At 38.5% G+C, this 17,147-nt stretch overlaps 9 protein-coding genes across 9 annotated transcripts, besides 1 other annotated feature; 3 read left to right on the forward strand and 6 right to left on the reverse strand.

Moving 5' to 3' along the window:
- Positions 1–27: 27 nt before the first annotated feature.
- On the reverse strand, positions 28–4,497 carry INO80 (chromatin-remodeling ATPase INO80; the record flags this gene model as incomplete). Its single annotated transcript, NM_001181015.1, has 1 exon — positions 28–4,497. The coding sequence occupies one exon, from the start codon at positions 4,495–4,497 to the stop codon at positions 28–30; it is 4,470 nt and encodes a 1,489-aa protein (NP_011365.1).
- On the forward strand, positions 4,496–4,801 carry YGL149W (uncharacterized protein; the record flags this gene model as incomplete). Its single annotated transcript, NM_001348834.1, has 1 exon — positions 4,496–4,801. The coding sequence occupies one exon, from the start codon at positions 4,496–4,498 to the stop codon at positions 4,799–4,801; it is 306 nt and encodes a 101-aa protein (NP_001335775.1).
- A 521-nt stretch (positions 4,802–5,322) lies between these two features.
- On the forward strand, positions 5,323–6,453 carry ARO2 (bifunctional chorismate synthase/riboflavin reductase [NAD(P)H] ARO2; the record flags this gene model as incomplete). Its single annotated transcript, NM_001181013.1, has 1 exon — positions 5,323–6,453. The coding sequence occupies one exon, from the start codon at positions 5,323–5,325 to the stop codon at positions 6,451–6,453; it is 1,131 nt and encodes a 376-aa protein (NP_011367.1).
- A 224-nt stretch (positions 6,454–6,677) lies between these two features.
- Positions 6,678–7,253, reverse strand: RPL9A (60S ribosomal protein uL6 RPL9A; the record flags this gene model as incomplete). Its single annotated transcript, NM_001181012.3, has 1 exon — positions 6,678–7,253. One exon carries the CDS (start codon positions 7,251–7,253, stop codon positions 6,678–6,680), a length of 576 nt encoding a protein of 191 aa, NP_011368.3.
- A 421-nt stretch (positions 7,254–7,674) lies between these two features.
- Positions 7,675–8,610, reverse strand: RRT6 (Rrt6p; the record flags this gene model as incomplete). Its single annotated transcript, NM_001181011.1, has 1 exon — positions 7,675–8,610. One exon carries the CDS (start codon positions 8,608–8,610, stop codon positions 7,675–7,677), a length of 936 nt encoding a protein of 311 aa, NP_011369.1.
- Positions 8,611–9,166: 556 nt separating this feature from the next.
- TIP20 (Tip20p) lies at positions 9,167–11,272 on the forward strand (the record flags this gene model as incomplete). Its single annotated transcript, NM_001181010.2, has 1 exon — positions 9,167–11,272. One exon carries the CDS (start codon positions 9,167–9,169, stop codon positions 11,270–11,272), a length of 2,106 nt encoding a protein of 701 aa, NP_116577.1.
- Positions 10,831–10,905: an origin of replication (ARS701; ARS containing only an imperfect match to the core consensus sequence).
- A 101-nt stretch (positions 11,273–11,373) lies between the features above and the next one.
- On the reverse strand, positions 11,374–13,431 carry ROG1 (putative lipase ROG1; the record flags this gene model as incomplete). The annotated part of the gene is made up of 1 exon (NM_001181009.1): positions 11,374–13,431. One exon carries the CDS (start codon positions 13,429–13,431, stop codon positions 11,374–11,376), a length of 2,058 nt encoding a protein of 685 aa, NP_011371.1.
- A 209-nt stretch (positions 13,432–13,640) lies between these two features.
- MRF1 (Mrf1p) lies at positions 13,641–14,882 on the reverse strand (the record flags this gene model as incomplete). Its single annotated transcript, NM_001181008.3, has 1 exon — positions 13,641–14,882. One exon carries the CDS (start codon positions 14,880–14,882, stop codon positions 13,641–13,643), a length of 1,242 nt encoding a protein of 413 aa, NP_011372.3.
- Positions 14,883–15,192: 310 nt separating this feature from the next.
- GPI10 (putative glycosylphosphatidylinositol-alpha 1,2 mannosyltransferase) lies at positions 15,193–17,043 on the reverse strand (the record flags this gene model as incomplete). Its single annotated transcript, NM_001181007.1, has 1 exon — positions 15,193–17,043. One exon carries the CDS (start codon positions 17,041–17,043, stop codon positions 15,193–15,195), a length of 1,851 nt encoding a protein of 616 aa, NP_011373.1.
- Positions 17,044–17,147: the final 104 nt, after the last annotated feature.

Below are 17,147 nucleotides of genomic sequence, written 5' to 3' on the forward strand. Positions count from 1 at the left end.
GTAAATAACACAATATGAATACCTTTTTCATGCCAATGCACTTGCCGCTTCCTTAATTCCATCTTGACTTATGCTTTTGCTACCTTCACGAGTGACTTCGGAATCATTTTCACCCACTTCAATGGTTTTAATGTTTTTTTCCTGAGTCTTACCTTCCATGACGACTTGTTGAACTTGCTCTTTTTGCTTTGCTCTATCCCTCATTCTTTCTTCGATGGTACCACGAACAAGTAATCTGTACACTGTGACTTGCCTCGTTTGGCCCAACCTATGTGCCCTATCCATAGCCTGTGAATCAATAGTAGGGTTCCAATCTGAATCATAGAATATAACAGTGTCAGCTGCGGTCAGGTTGATACCTAGACCACCTGCTCTTGTACTTAGGAGGAAAACAAAGATTTCTGGATTAGTCTGCCAATCATGGACCAAATCTCGACGGTCCTCCAACTTTGAGGAACCATCCAGTCTAATATGATTATATTGTCTATAGGTCAAGTATTCTTCCATAAGATCCATCATCTTGGTCATTTGGAAATATATCAAAACTCTGTGGCCTTCTGATTTCAACTTTACCAACAATTCATCCAATTTTCTTAATTTCGCTGATTCGGTAATGAACCTATCCATAGATGGCATTGATATGTTGGATGAAAAATTTTTATTTAGTGGTTCAGGGAATAGTCCTGTCTTTGGAAAATCTTCAACAGGTATTCCCTTTTTAACGTGCATGTTATATTGCGTTATTGCTGGAATATCGGATAATGCCTGACTTATCAACGGGTCAAACAGTTCATTATTTATGCTATTGGTAACATGACTAGAACCAAGAACTTCAATGGTGACCGGAGGAGCTGAAACATTGGGATGATAACCACGTTGTATACAGTTCAGATACTCACGTTCATAGGCATGTTTTTCAACGTTCAATAATGAAGCCATTACGCCCTCGGAAGGTGCATTTCTAGTAACCTCGAGTAGCTCTTGAGTAATGGTTTTAAAACTTAAACTGTCAGTATTTTTTGGACCATTTGTACGTTCTATTACTCGCTTGAGTAAGGGTGTAGTAGAAACTCTAAAAAATTCATTCAACGAGGGTTCACCTGTTAATTTAGATAAAAATAAGCACAGTTCATAATTAGTTGATGGGTTGAAAATATTAAATTTCACGTTCTTCAGTTTATTGGCTATGTCCACGTCATTGTTGTAATTCGGTAAAATCAAATCTTCATAAATCAACCTTGGTAGGCTATATTTTATTGGATTCCTTGAAGAGTAAATCAAATCAGTGAATTTCCCATTGGAAATATTATTACTGCTCATGCTAGAGAGATTCATATTACTGTTGCTAATTACGCTGCTGTTGTTATTAGCAACAGATGCAGTTAACATCGAGGTAGTTTTACCAAAAGTAGTGAAGGAAAATGGAGAATCTACATCTGCCCTTTCAAAAAGATCCGGGTGGTTACAAACTTTCCTGAATTGCATGACTGCGTTAATCAAGTTCTGATCAGAACCAGAATTTGAAGCAGAATTGGAAGTAGAATCATTCGTAGCGGCATTCTCAATGGCATCATAGTTAGTAGAGATTTGAGATTTCAAAACCTGATATAATTTAGCCTGCCTTTGAGTTAAATCACATAAGACATCAATTTCAATCTTGTCGCCCAATTCTGATTGGACGTTCTTTTTGACACGCCTTAACATGAACGGTTTCAAAATCATATGCAAACGACGTAATTGCTGTTGGTTTAATTTGGTATTAGCTTCTGCATGAGATTCAATATCCTTAGAGAACCATTCATTAAATTCATCGTGAGAATCAAAAAGAGAAGGCATGATAAAATGTAAAAGTGCCCATAGTTCCTGCATACTGTTTTGGATAGGAGTACCCGTTAATAGTAATCTATTACGACAATGAAAACTCAACAGGTTCTTCCATCTAGATGACTGTGAAGATTTGATAGCTTGGGCCTCATCCAGTATCATATATTGCCATTTCATTTTCTGCAAATAGTTAGCATCAGTGACAACCATTTGATAGGATGTAACCATGACATGGAATGGCGCATTCTTATTATACCTCAGATTTTTCCTGTCCCAAAATTTCCTAAGAACTTTACGGTCATTGGCATTACCCCAGTATGGCAGAATTTTAAATTGAGGCAAAAATTTGGATATTTCATTGACCCAGTTATGCAGAGTAGAAGCGGGTGTGACCACCAAAAAGGGCCCCCAAATATTATGGTTCTCGGCTAGATGAGCCAAAACGGAAATAGATTGCACAGTTTTACCTAACCCCATTTCATCTGCTAAGATACCATTGATACCCTGGTCGTAAAGGTTAGCTAGCCAATTCAAACCCTTGAGCTGATATTCTTTCAAAGTACATGCCAAAATCTTTGGTTGCTCGATGGTTATTTCACCTAAAGAGGTTGGGTTTTGGAAGTTCAACTCATCTTCCTCCTCTTCTTCCTCATGCGCATTGGCATGATCATCAAATTGTTTCGCTTTCGCTCTTGTTTCTGCCAGTGCATTGGAAGCATTTTCAGCAGCTCTTAGTCTCAATTGTTCGTCATTTTCGTTATCAAAGTCAATGGCGTGAAAGTCATTTTTATTTGGAGCCAAAGCTGAAATGTCAATATTCTTCTGGCTTTCAGAATCATTACTGGAAACATTGTTCCCTTCCAATTCGTTAGTTTTGATTTTCCTTCCAATGAAATGCGAATACAATTCTGTCTGTGTTAACAAAAAGTTCAGCTTTTTAGCTTGTCTTTTGGATTCCTTCTCCTCTTCTTCCTTCTTTGCCTGTTCCATAGCCTCCTTTTCTATCTTCTTCTTTAGATCTCTTTCTTCACGCTCATTCTTCTTCCAAAAATTGGACATTTCCCTAATACCTCTTCTGGCCCTCGTTTGGAAGTCCTTTATTTGTTTGAAGTTCTTGGATTGCCATTTCTTGGCTTCTCTAGCACAAAGTGAGGAAGTTTTCCTAAAATTTGTAGATCTGATTGATTGTATTTGCTGAACCAATCTTGACATTTTCGTAGAATCCTTACGAGCCATGTCTTTCCAAATAGTTGTATAGGTGTTGTCGTAATGCCTCTGGATAGCACGGGCTTCCTTAGCATTCATTTTCATGCCGTAAGTGGGCAACCCGTGTCTAGTGTTGAATTTTCTCTTATTAGCATCATCGGCACCGTTAGCAGTATTATTGTTTAATTTCCTTCTCTTGTGGGATTCAGATCCATCCTCATCATTATCCAAATCATTACCATCCAAACCAACGTTGTTCTTCAAGGCCTCTTCCCTTTCTCTTTCTCTCTTCGCATCGTTAATCAGTTTTTTCAACCTTTTGACGTGGTACTGTTTCAAAGTTATTTTGATGTTCAACTTGGAATCGATTGGATTGTAGTCGGTGACAATACAATTGGTGAACCTCCTCTTCTTAATCTTCTGATGCTTGTTTTTGTTGCACATTTTGATAAGTTCACGTACAATCTTCGGCCTATCACTGTTGATGGTAATATTTTTATTTATTTTCTTGGACGTTATTAAAGACAGCGAGTTCATAGATAGTTTGGTGGATGAAGAAGAAGAGGAAGATCTCTTTCTCCTTTTCTCGACATCGGGATTAAAGTCCTCATCGTCATTGTCATCCTGTTCTTCAAAGGCGGCGAAATCTTCTTCATCAAGATCCTCGATTTCCTCTTCCTCTTCGTCCTCCTCTCCATTTTCTTCCTCGTCATCATTGTCACTGTCATTGTCATTTTCATTTTCGTTGTCGTTGTCGTTGTCGTTGTTGTTTTCATTGTCGTTGTCGTTGTCTTCGTCTTCACCGTTATTGCCATCCTCGTTTTCGTCTCCATTAACAGTAACAACAGTATCGGCATGAGTTTGATCATCCTTTATGGCTTTCCCAATAGCGGCAGCAGCAGCAGCATCCTTCTTTCTCGATTTTTGAATACCATTCCCACGCATGCTCTTCCCATTGGTATGCCTACCAGTACTTGCCTCATCTTCTTCCATGTCTTCTTCACCATCTTCAAGCTCGTCTTCATCATCTTCTTCATCCTCGTCAGCGTCCTTTTCATTGATTATGTCCGATAAATTTGCATTTTTAAAAGATTGGTATTCCGCCCATTCTTTATTGATCATGCTCATATCACGGTACAGTTTTTTAAAATGCAGGTCCTGAGAATCATTAGTGTTATCAAATTGCCAATCCTTGGATTGTTGATTCCATTCCGATATCAACTCGAACTCTTGTAGATTGATAAATTTCCAGTCCTGATAAAGTTGCTCTATCGAATCCCTTCTCTTGATACGGTTGAACTCACTGTTCAGTTGAGATAGATACGCTTGTTTCTTATCTAGCACTCTGGTGGGCGCCACATCGGCAACTCTCTCTCTGCTATTCTTCTTAGCAGACTTGCCTGCGGTAGTCTTTGAAAAATCAGATATATCCTTGTCCTCCTTATTGAGTAGAACTGCCAGTGACATGTCTATAAATGCTCTTCTATATGTCTTAAGCCTTGCTTTGCTAATATGGACAGGATCGGTAGTTACTCTTCTCTTGTTACTTTTCTTTTGCCTCTTCCTCTTGTTCTTCTCACTCCACTTTTTTTGTTTTACCCGTGAACACGTACACTATACGCTCCCACCCAAATGCCACTCACTTAAATTCCAATTCGATTCGATTCCGAGTTCGTCGTTGTCTTTGTCTCCTTTTCCTTTCCTTTTTTTCCCACGACTTCGTGCAGTTGCATTTGCCTCTCCCACTCTGTCTTTTTTTTTTCCCATTTAGCTTCTTCTTTGGCGTCCAGCAAGAAACTACGTTGGGCACGTCTAAGGGGCCAAGCTCTTGCAACCGTAACTTATACTTACATCTACATACACATACATCATATATCGTAAATTTACAACAGAACATAGCTTATCCAAGACATGAAGAAGACGCCGGCTGTGACGCTGGCGCGCGATCCAAAAAGAAGTGTCTTTGATGACTATACAGACCATTCAGCTTCAGAACAGACGTAACTCAGCATCATTCTCTTGCGTTCTTTTACCATTTCTCTTGCCCTTTTGTCGTATTTTTCTCTTCTATAGTATGAGTACTTCCTGTTTTTCACCTTCCACGTGGATATTTTCACGTTTGCGCGCTGCGTCTTTCTTTTTCTTTTCTGGTGACTAATCGGTGGTCCATCGCTGGCCAATGAAGCATATAACTGATGTTTAACATTTAAATCTTGGTTTAGACGGCATCATCTAAGCGTTATTCTCATCGTATAGTATCGAAAAAAGAAAATAGTATCATAGCACAGAGGCATGTCAACGTTTGGGAAACTGTTCCGCGTCACCACATATGGTGAATCGCATTGTAAGTCTGTCGGTTGCATTGTCGACGGTGTTCCTCCAGGAATGTCATTAACCGAAGCTGACATTCAGCCACAATTGACCAGAAGAAGACCGGGTCAATCTAAGCTATCGACCCCTAGAGACGAAAAGGATAGAGTGGAAATCCAGTCCGGTACCGAGTTCGGCAAGACTCTAGGTACACCCATCGCCATGATGATCAAAAACGAGGACCAAAGACCTCACGACTACTCCGACATGGACAAGTTCCCTAGACCTTCCCATGCGGACTTCACGTACTCGGAAAAGTACGGTATCAAGGCCTCCTCTGGTGGTGGCAGAGCTTCTGCTAGAGAAACGATTGGCCGTGTCGCTTCAGGTGCCATTGCTGAGAAGTTCTTAGCTCAGAACTCTAATGTCGAGATCGTAGCCTTTGTGACACAAATCGGGGAAATCAAGATGAACAGAGACTCTTTCGATCCTGAATTTCAGCATCTGTTGAACACCATCACCAGGGAAAAAGTGGACTCAATGGGTCCTATCAGATGTCCAGACGCCTCCGTTGCTGGTTTGATGGTCAAGGAAATCGAAAAGTACAGAGGCAACAAGGACTCTATCGGTGGTGTCGTCACTTGTGTCGTGAGAAACTTGCCTACCGGTCTCGGTGAGCCATGCTTTGACAAGTTGGAAGCCATGTTGGCTCATGCTATGTTGTCCATTCCAGCATCCAAGGGTTTCGAAATTGGCTCAGGTTTTCAGGGTGTCTCTGTTCCAGGGTCCAAGCACAATGACCCATTTTACTTTGAAAAAGAAACAAACAGATTAAGAACAAAGACCAACAATTCAGGTGGTGTACAAGGTGGTATCTCTAATGGTGAGAACATCTATTTCTCTGTCCCATTCAAGTCAGTGGCCACTATCTCTCAAGAACAAAAAACCGCCACTTACGATGGTGAAGAAGGTATCTTAGCCGCTAAGGGTAGACATGACCCTGCTGTCACTCCAAGAGCTATTCCTATTGTGGAAGCCATGACCGCTCTGGTGTTGGCTGACGCGCTTTTGATCCAAAAGGCAAGAGATTTCTCCAGATCCGTGGTTCATTAAAGATAGAAACAAAACCCCTCAAGAGTTATGTATATTTATATACGCATGTATATGTATTAGTGCACGTAATAAAACGGCAACAAAAAACAAAAAGTTGACATATTATCGGTACTTTTATTTTCGTATCGGTTCAATTATATTATATGTTAGATATACAAAGTTTTTTATATGTAATTATTTTTTCTGCTACTTTAAAGAAAATGTCACAAAATCAAATAAAAAGCTTATAAATCTTCAGTAATAAAACCCTTGTGAGAAACGTAGATACCGTCCAAAAATTTACGGATATCCTTGTTTCTGACACGACAGATTTGTTGCAAGTCAGCAGCGTTTTGGGAAACGTCTTCGACAGAGTTACCTGACAAGACAATTTCGTCCTTAACGTTGGTGGAAAATTCGATAGTAACACCATCTCTAACTGGAACGTTTCTGATCTTCTTGTCACCCAAAAAGTTTCTGACTTCAATGAATTTGGCACCATCCTTTTCAACAATGTTGACGTTGATTGGGAAATGCGCGTAGACGTATCTCATCTTGTACTTGTAACCCTTGGTGACACCAGTGATCATGTTGTCAACCAAAGACTTGACGGTTCTCAAAGCAGCAACGTGCTTTCTGCCACCGTTGTGAACAGCAACCTTGATCAATTGGTTGTTGACCTTGGTGAAGGTAACATCAATGTGCTTCAAGTTCTTGGTCAAAGTACCTCTTGGACCAACAACCTTGACGATTCTGGACTTGATGCTGACAGTGACACCTTCTGGGACTTCGATTTGTTGTTCAGTTTGGATGTATTTCATGATTGAACTTCTGGTACGGGCTTCTTGATTTCAGAAGCTTTTTACACACTAATTTAATATCAAAAAATTGAATTGAGTGTAAAATATACTATTATACAATACAGGCGCGCCAGCGTCTCTGCCACATTGCCTCTGACCTCCGCAGTTCCGCTGTGCTGCATGTGTGTGTATGCCAATATTGGGATGATGGGAGGATGTTGGAAATTTCATCGCTTCTTCGCGTCAGTGAAATTTTCCACAGAAAAATGAAATGACAAAATGAGAAAGGATGAAAAAAATGTTTCAAAAAATTAAAAAATAAACCCAAACATTTCTGGAAAACAGTCTTACAAAATAAAAAAGAAGAACGACACCAAAATTAGCATCAGTACAATTTTTTCTCCTCTATACGCAGGACAAATACTCTCTGCCCAATGCTCTTTTACAAACCTTTCTTTTTGATATGAGATGAAGGATTACTTTTGATCTTAATAATCAAATAGGTAGTAACTATAATATTGGATATCAGCTGTGCTACCATAAGCGACACAAACCCCACAATCAGATAACTATACGTCGCCTCATTTATATCTCGCCTATCACTTTCCATTTGAAGAAGTGTGGTATCGCTCACTATCTGGAAAAGGCCGTCAGAGACGGTATTCAATGCTTTCACCACCTGCGGTGTCATTTGATTGACCAAATGCAACAACATGTCAGGATCGAGCTTATCATTGTAGGTCATCTTTATCGTTACAGATTTTTCAGTATCAATCGAGCTCCACGATCCGTCATAGACTAAATTTATGAAACATATCAAGAACTCATTACAGTTCCCAGGATTAACTTCGATGACCGACGTCCCGCTCGCTAGATTTTTCTTGCTTCTTAACAAATCACCATTCTTGTTATTAAAAACACTGAAGCCCAGTGATTGCCTCCCACGCTCGTGACTGGTTCCTCCGAACCTGCTGGAGTCTGTTTCTTCTTGCAACACGTCCATTACATGGATTTCAAAAACAACCTCCCTAGACGCGTCATTCATGCCTGCATTAAACACGGTACAGAACGCTCCGTCAGAAGCACTGTTGTTAGAGCTATATTCGAAATCTTCGTACAGGGCTGCTCCTAGCAGCAACGAGCGTTTAATAGGCGGCACTTTGAACGACAGCTTATTATTGAATATCGGCATATATACTTCTCTGGAGCTTACGTCGCTACTTAATTCCGCACTTGTAATAAATAGTATGCTCATGAAAAGCAATATTCGACCTAGTAAATGCGGCCTACTGCACGCCTTCCATCCTCGGAGCCCCATTCGCCTATCTGTCAGTGGTATTTCCTTTGTCTGAGCAATGTTCAAGGAAGCTTTTTCCATGTTTTCACAATGACACAGAGAAACTAGGCCTTAAAGACGGTAGAATCTGTAAGGAGAGGCAAAAACCAGAAACTTTTCATAAGATTCAGTAAAGTCTTTTTACTACTAGAGTGTACGGCTTTTATTTTATTTTGAACACAACTACAGCCTCACCACGGTATTTTTTTTTCCTTTGAAGAAGTATCAACGACTTAGGGTGCAATAGCATTACCCATCCCCACATTATGATGCATTATTAAACTTAACTTTACTGGCATTGGCTACCGTCGCCGGGCCGAGGGTACAAAATCGAGAAGTCATAAAATCAGGGTTATATGTAAAATACAGTAGGGCATAGCATTATATAACGGGGTTCTTAAATAGGGCTGAAAGAAGAATATTAGGTAAAAATTCTACATTTCTACGAGCCCTGTTTTATTGATATTTCAATATAAATACAATAGTATAACAATAGTGTAATAATAGTAGATGAATCCTAAAAATTGTAGGCAGAAGTAGATAAGAAATTGTATATTAAGTTATTGTTTATAAGCATAGTCACAAGTGCATAAAAACTATGAACGGTATTGATGATCTCCTAAATATTAACGACAGAATTAAGCAAGTGCAAAATGAGAGAAACGAACTGGCATCAAAACTGCAAAATCTAAAGCAATCATTGGCCAGCAATGACACAGAAGTAGCATTATCAGAGGTGATAGCACAAGATATTATTGAAGTAGGGGCTAGTGTTGAGGGGCTTGAACAATTAAGGGCAAAATATGGTGATCTGCAAATCTTGAATAAATTGGAAAAGGTAGCTGTACAACAAACACAAATGCAAGCTGGCGTAGACAAACTAGATAGTTTTGAACGTCAGTTAGATGAGTTAGCTGAACAACCGCCGGATCAATTCACTCTAGATGACGTAAAGGCGCTACACTCAAAGTTGACGAGTGTCTTCGCTACAGTTCCTCAAATCAATAATATAGATTCTCAGTATGCTGCTTATAACAAACTTAAATCAAAGGTTACCGGCAAATATAATGACGTTATTATACAGAGGTTAGCTACTAACTGGAGTAATACGTTTGATCAGAAATTGTTAGAAGCGCAATGGGATACGCAAAAATTTGCATCCACATCAGTTGGTTTGGTTAAATGTCTGAGAGAAAATTCCACCAAACTTTATCAATTAAGTCTGCTCTACTTACCTTTGGAGGAGGAAACACAGAATGGAGATAGCGAACGCCCACTTTCACGCTCAAACAATAACCAAGAACCTGTGCTATGGAATTTTAAATCACTAGCAAACAATTTCAACGTTAGGTTTACGTACCATTTTCACGCCACATCGTCATCCTCTAAGATTGAGACGTATTTTCAGTTTCTAAACGATTATCTAGCGGAAAACCTATACAAGTGCATCAACATTTTTCATGATGACTGTAATGGGTTGACGAAGCCAGTTATTCATGAACAATTTATTAATTACGTCTTACAACCCATTAGGGATAAAGTAAGATCCACCCTATTTCAAAACGATTTGAAAACTTTGATCGTCCTAATTTCCCAAATCCTGGCTACAGACAAAAATTTATTGAATTCTTTTCATTACCATGGGCTAGGTTTGGTGTCGTTAATTTCCGATGAAGTATGGGAGAAATGGATCAACTATGAAGTTGAAATGGCCAATAGGCAATTCATCAATATAACTAAAAATCCGGAAGATTTCCCAAAATCTTCTCAGAATTTTGTCAAATTAATCAATAAAATTTACGATTATTTGGAACCGTTCTACGATTTGGATTTTGATCTATTAGTAAGATACAAACTAATGACTTGTTCATTAATTTTTATGAACTTGACTTCATCCTACTTGGATTACATTTTAACTGTCGATTCATTGAATGAAACAAGAACTAAAGAGCAGGAATTGTATCAAACTATGGCAAAACTGCAACATGTCAACTTTGTGTACAGAAAAATCAAATCTTTGTCTTCAAACTTCATTTTTATTCAACTGACCGATATTGTTAACAGCACAGAATCTAAAAAATACAATTCACTGTTTCAAAATGTGGAGAATGACTATGAAAAAGCTATGAGTACGGATATGCAAAACTCCATTGTACACAGGATTCAAAAACTGTTGAAGGAAACCCTACGAAATTACTTCAAGATTTCAACTTGGTCAACATTAGAGATGTCTGTCGACGAAAATATCGGGCCGTCGTCCGTACCAAGCGCTGAGTTGGTCAATTCAATTAATGTTTTGAGAAGATTGATCAACAAATTGGATTCAATGGATATCCCACTAGCTATTTCATTAAAGGTTAAGAACGAATTGTTAAATGTTATTGTTAACTATTTTACGGAGTCAATTCTAAAGTTGAACAAATTTAATCAAAACGGTTTAAATCAGTTTTTACATGATTTTAAATCTTTAAGCAGCATTTTGAGCTTACCGTCACATGCTACCAATTATAAATGTATGAGTTTACACGAACTAGTAAAAATATTAAAGCTAAAGTATGATCCAAACAATCAGCAGTTTTTAAACCCAGAATACATTAAAACAGGTAATTTCACATCATTGAAAGAAGCTTATTCCATTAAGTACTTGAAGGACACGAAGATTCAAGATGCACTCTATAGGATTATATATGGTAACATATTATAGCTCGTAAAAAAAAGAGAAGGAAAAAAATCAACAAGACGAGTATTATTCCAAATGTAACTCCAGACCATTCTATAAACCGTAAATAAATATATAAAGCTCTATCATTGTACCAAATCACTATTCATTTCTTCAAACCGAAGGACCTCATCATTCGGATCTTCCGAGGCATTTCTCCTGTCGATTACGGCGCTAAATCCTCTTTTAGCTAACGCCTCGACTATTTCACCAACAGTTGATATCATTCCCGTAGGACCTTCGTCAAAGACTCCGTTTGTTTCAACCTTATTCAACCATCCATATTCTTGAGGAATGTTTTCAGCTTTCCTATACTTTTTCTTTCCTTCGGTTACGCTCTGAATAGGTTCAACAACTTGTGTGGAATTGATATCGTCATTTTCATCGTTATCGTCATCGTCATCACCATTGAAGTGGACATCTATCAGATGATCGATAACGGGCCAACCGTATGCGTTGGCAAACTTTCTTCGGACTATAATGTTGTTGTGAGCGTCAGGTTTTAAAGCAACGACAACCTTTCTCCATGCCATTCCTTCATGCCACCTTCGAGCAATCGTTTCTTCCAAATTTCGATACTTCGCACGTTCTTTCTTTCCTGCAAAAAAAGCCTGAAGGAGTATATTCTTTTTACCAAAAAAACCGTCTTCGATATCAAATTCGGATTGTGGAATGTCATCCTCATTGTATATCTTATCATGAATAATTACAGGATCTCTTGAATCTGGATCCATTATGTACGCTCTTTCAGGTAAAGGAGGAAGGAGAATTGAGCTTGCTGACTCGAAAAATGATACTTTAGGAATTTCGGAACCATTCTCCGTAGGAAACTTTTGTGGCGCCAGTATACTCAACATTTTAGTCAGAGGCGAAATGAAAGTTTTATTGAAGAAATCTTGATTCACAGGTGTTGAAGCATCATTTATTAGCGGTGATTTTTTGCTGTTCTCCTTTAGTTTCTGTAATTGCTCCAAGATATCATTATAGTCTAGGAACAATAGCGATGCGGTATACAATGGGACAATTCCGTCATTAATAGCGTTCGCATATACTGTCCTCCTTTTGAACCTACGCAAAATCTCTATCAAGGGCAGACCAGATAGCAAGTAGAGAAGCGGTTTGCCTACTTCAACATCATTTTCCAAACCCAAGTCTTGACCTGTTTTTCCAATAACCCCGAATGAAAGTAGTACTTTAATATAGGCGGGATTATCTGTGACTATACCTAAAAGCGGTGAAGCTAAAGTAATAAAATTTATTGGATTCACCTTTTTAAAAAACCAAGGGTAGACTTCATAAATGTACGCTATTGCGAAAGCCTGGATTAGGCCACCCAATGAATGACCTACAAAAGAAATCTTGCGGATGGATTCATCGTACAAATCCTGGATAATATATTCGGCCAAACGAGTACCTAAATACTTAACTCCCTTCTCAGTTTGACAGACATTTCCCCTATAACCTTTCACAACAATTTGTTCGTGGGGATAATTCTTTTGTGCTTTGTATATCTGTTCCATAATATACACTAGATCGGTCGACACATTAGAATGTAAACCATGTGTCAAAACTACAAGATGTTTCTTTTTCTGTGGTGTGGTAATCTGAACGGGAAGATTCCACAAATCCAAGGTAGTTAACCTGTTCACTGTAAGTTTAGGGCTATAAGAACCTAGATGAGATGGCAGATCATGCGGATTTTCTACTGACTCTTTACTAGTTCCAATAGTGACTTCGTAAGTGACGTTCGTATTTGTAGTGAACAATATTTGACTCATCACATCAGCAATCCATACGTATTTCTGTCGTATGTTATGTACTGAAAGTTCAGCCACGAAATCTTGTTGAGTTTGCACATTCGGTTCAAATTTGGGGTAATCAACTGAAGCAACTATTTTTTGGGAATGATGATATTGGGCAGTTTTTACATCGCAATAAAGCATGAATGGACCCATTAGGTACGCAGCTCTATACGATAACGGATTCATATTTCTCACCTTTAACCACAAGGAATTTAAATTCAAATCTGGTGGAATTTCCTCACCGTCATAAAGATGATAAGTAATTACATATCTCTCAAGTTCACCAACCTTCACTGAAGACTTGTAATGAAACAATATTTCATTAGTTGGTGTCAGAGACATCTTGAGCAAAACACGGTTCGTACTTCACTCTCTTTGTGTACTATTCTTACTGAACTGTTGAGGCGGTACAATTTATTTCACAGAGTTTTGCATATTTCGGGCATCTACTATGTGCGTCAGTTCTTACGTGGCGCAGAACAATAGAAAAGAAGATTTACAGAAGTGATAGATACGATATGATATTTACAAGAAACGAAAAGTTACGTTCGTCAGTTACTCTCCAATAATTCTTTTGCCCGTTCGGTGCTATCATATTTAGACATTGCCTCAATAACTTCGTCCAATCGTTCTCCAGATAACACACCTGGCAGGTCCAACAATGTGAACCCGCACCTATGATCAGTGATTCTGTTCTGTGGAAAATTGTATGTTCTAATTTTATCAGACCTATTGGTGCTAGAAACCTGACTCTTTCTTGCTTTTCTTTCTTTTTCCTCCTTTTCCAGCCTTTCCTTCTCTGCAAGTCTCGCTCTTAAGATCGTAAATGCTTTAGCCTTATTCTTGTGTTGAGATCTTTCATCTTGCATGGAAACAACAATTCCAGAGGGGATATGGGTTAATCTGACAGCAGAGTCTGTCGTATTCACATGTTGACCACCTTTCCCGCTTGCACGCATGATGTCAACTCTGATTTCACCAGGTTTAAATGTTCTTTCATAAGCGTCAATAGATTTAGCAGATTCGTCACCAATTTGAGGTAACACAACCACGGCAGCAGTGGATGTGTGCGTCCTTCCTTTAGTCTCCGTACTAGGAATTCTCTGCACCCTGTGAACGCCTGCTTCAAACCTCAAACGATCGTAAGATCCGGCTTCTTCAATGCTCAGAATGGCATCGATAATGCCTGACCCACTTTCGTTTTCATTTTTCGATATAATTCGATACTTCCATTTTCTATAGTTGGCATAGCCAATATACATATCCAATAGATTCTGGGTAAAAATCATGGCTTCAATGCCACCTACACCCGGTCGAAGCTCTAGTAAGCTAGGTTTATCTGCGAACGGATGCGGTGGAAGAAGTTTATTTACCAATCTTGAGGAGGTCGTTTCATATTGGGGGACCAGTTCTGCATATTCTTGTTCAGCCTCCGCCCTTAATGATGGATCAGATACAATCATTTCTTGTAAACTTTTCAATTCATTTAGTTTTTCCTTATACTCAATAAATGTATCAGTGAGCGCTGATAATTTAGCATAATGTTTCTGCTTATTCACGTCAAAATGAATGCCGCAAGAAAGGTCTTTGTCAAGATCTTTTAGTTCAGCTTCATACTTTTCCGCTTGCTTAACAAGTAACGGAGAGAGTTCTGTGTATTGTGTTGGGATGCTGCCGTTGCTCTTAGAGTTAGTCGTTGTTGATGTCAGTCGCACTAGTAACGGCAACTTGTGACCCAAAAAAACACCCTTAAAGATGGACCTCGAGGGGAACTGGAACTTTGAAAGCCACATGCTTGCACCAATGAAATATATTGTTCTGCTCTACGAACTTTTCATTCCTGAGATATTATAAAACATATGATACGCACTATTAACGCTCTGTATTTATCCTCCGAGCGAGCAAATCCTCCTAACAAGTATATGAAATACACAATTACTCAGCCTAGTACAGATGGCACAACGAGAAGTAACACATATATTTTCTGAGAGGCCTTATTGCATAATTATACACATATATTAATATCATGTAGTAAATAAATCACTAATAATTAAAGGCTTTTTCGCGAAATGAAGTAAACTGATAAGTGAAGAATACACAAATTTAAATATCTGCCGCTGGAATATCGCTATAATCGAATGGTAATTTATAATAAATTATTATGTCTCCTGATCTTCTTGAATCCCAGTGCGCAAGAGAGTTGAAGAATCTATTGTATTCAATGTATGATGAATCTTTCAGGAAATCCTTTAGAAATGCGTTTTCCATGTGCTCGAAAACAACCAAATATGTTGGCCATTCGTGGCTGTATGTTTTACCTGGACTCCTTAGATCCTTACGAAAAGGCGGTGGGAAATTTTTGTAAATGAATGCCGATATATCGTCATACAAATGGTCACTTTCATCCATGTAGGTCTCTAGTTTGGAGTAAGCCTCTGGGTCTCCAAGTAAATGCAATGGAGGGTTACAAGTAATCGACCACAGATCTTGAATGTCACTGCGGTGTAAATAGCTTTGACCAGGTGTCGAATGACAGGGCATTATGAATCCCAAACTATCTATTTCTGGCTCTTCATGTAAAAATTTCATAACTTCGATAGATCCAGATTCGTGGAATGTGTCCAAAAGTAATGCGATGAACACCGACACGAATGGAACAAGCCAGAGTAAAGATTTTAGGCCAGATAGTCTTTTCCAATAATCTCTATCAAGTCTCAAAAGGCCAAATGATGATATTAATATGAAAAGTGGCTGTAATGGGAAGATGAACCTAAATTCCTTATGAGGTAACGTAGAGTACACCAACAGATTCAACAAGATAGTGAGTTTCACTTGGAAAAACGGGTTTAAATACTTCTTTGGGAAACTCCTTTTGCTTAGTGGAAAAAATAATCCAAATGCAAAAGCGGGAATACTTGCACCTAATACGATAGGTAAGCTTTGAAAGAAATGAAAATGCCAAGGAGCTACCCCATAAAACTTTGATAATGGTGTTGTGAAATTGAATTTTAGAAATCGGAAAAAGGGAAACGTTACTTTTTCATAAAAATACATGTCGATAATTGCATTTGCAGTAAATACCAGAAAAAAAGACCGTAAAACTTTGGAAAATGTGATGAAAAGTAAATGATACTGCTTTTTGCCTACCAAGTTTAATATTAGGGAAATGCTGGGAATTACCCAAATAAGTCCACTGCTGGGTCTTTGCAAACATGCCAGAAATGCAAAAATAAGCGACTTAGTAAAAGATGACTCTTTTATCATTTGTCCGCCTGTCCAGTCCCAGTAGTAGAGGGCAATAGAAGTTAAAATCATTTCAAAAGAGTTGATGAACGTTCTTGTAATAAAAAAGCAATTAAAAAAATTAGTTAAACTTAAAAGCAGTGCAAACTTCGTAATCTCGGATAAACCGCTGCGTCTCTCCTCTTCCTCCTTCTCGTTTCTCTTATCAAGTGTAAGTAAATAGAGCTTTTGAACAAATCTTACGATATAATATTCCCCTATGGAAGCTAGTACTGCCATAACTATTTTTGGCGCATATATCACACCATAATATTCGAACGACCGTGTGACATCAAAAGGAAGCCTCTTCAAGTCTTCAGCGACTTGCCAACTTAACTCATATTTCGGCAGTAGTAAAATTAATAAATCAGACCCTATCGTTGAGAGAAGAAGAAGTGCATAGTGAAGAAGGATTGACGATAGAGAAACCAATCTATAAGTCAGCTCAAAAATCATCGGAAATAAATAGCTACGAACTCCGAATTTCCATTCCCAAGTCAGTTCACCATACTTGAAAGCCTTCCAATGTGCCGGCTCCAATGCTTGCCAAAACTCATCAGCCTGAAAGAAGGTTCTCGTCAGAACTGCATTCAGTACTCTAAAGGCTAGAAAAACCCAAAATATTTGGGTCCGTCCTAGTTTAGGTTTTATTCTATGAACCTCGTGAGCCATTGAAAGTTAGATATTATGTTGGATTACACAATCCTACACTATCTTAATGCCTTTTATCTTTTTCCGTTCCTCATGGTGTGAATGGCTTGAATTTCTTTTACCTT

Source organism: Saccharomyces cerevisiae, chromosome VII, assembly GCF_000146045.2.
Source record: "Saccharomyces cerevisiae S288C chromosome VII, complete sequence".
Classification (NCBI taxonomy): domain Eukaryota; kingdom Fungi; phylum Ascomycota; class Saccharomycetes; order Saccharomycetales; family Saccharomycetaceae; genus Saccharomyces; species Saccharomyces cerevisiae.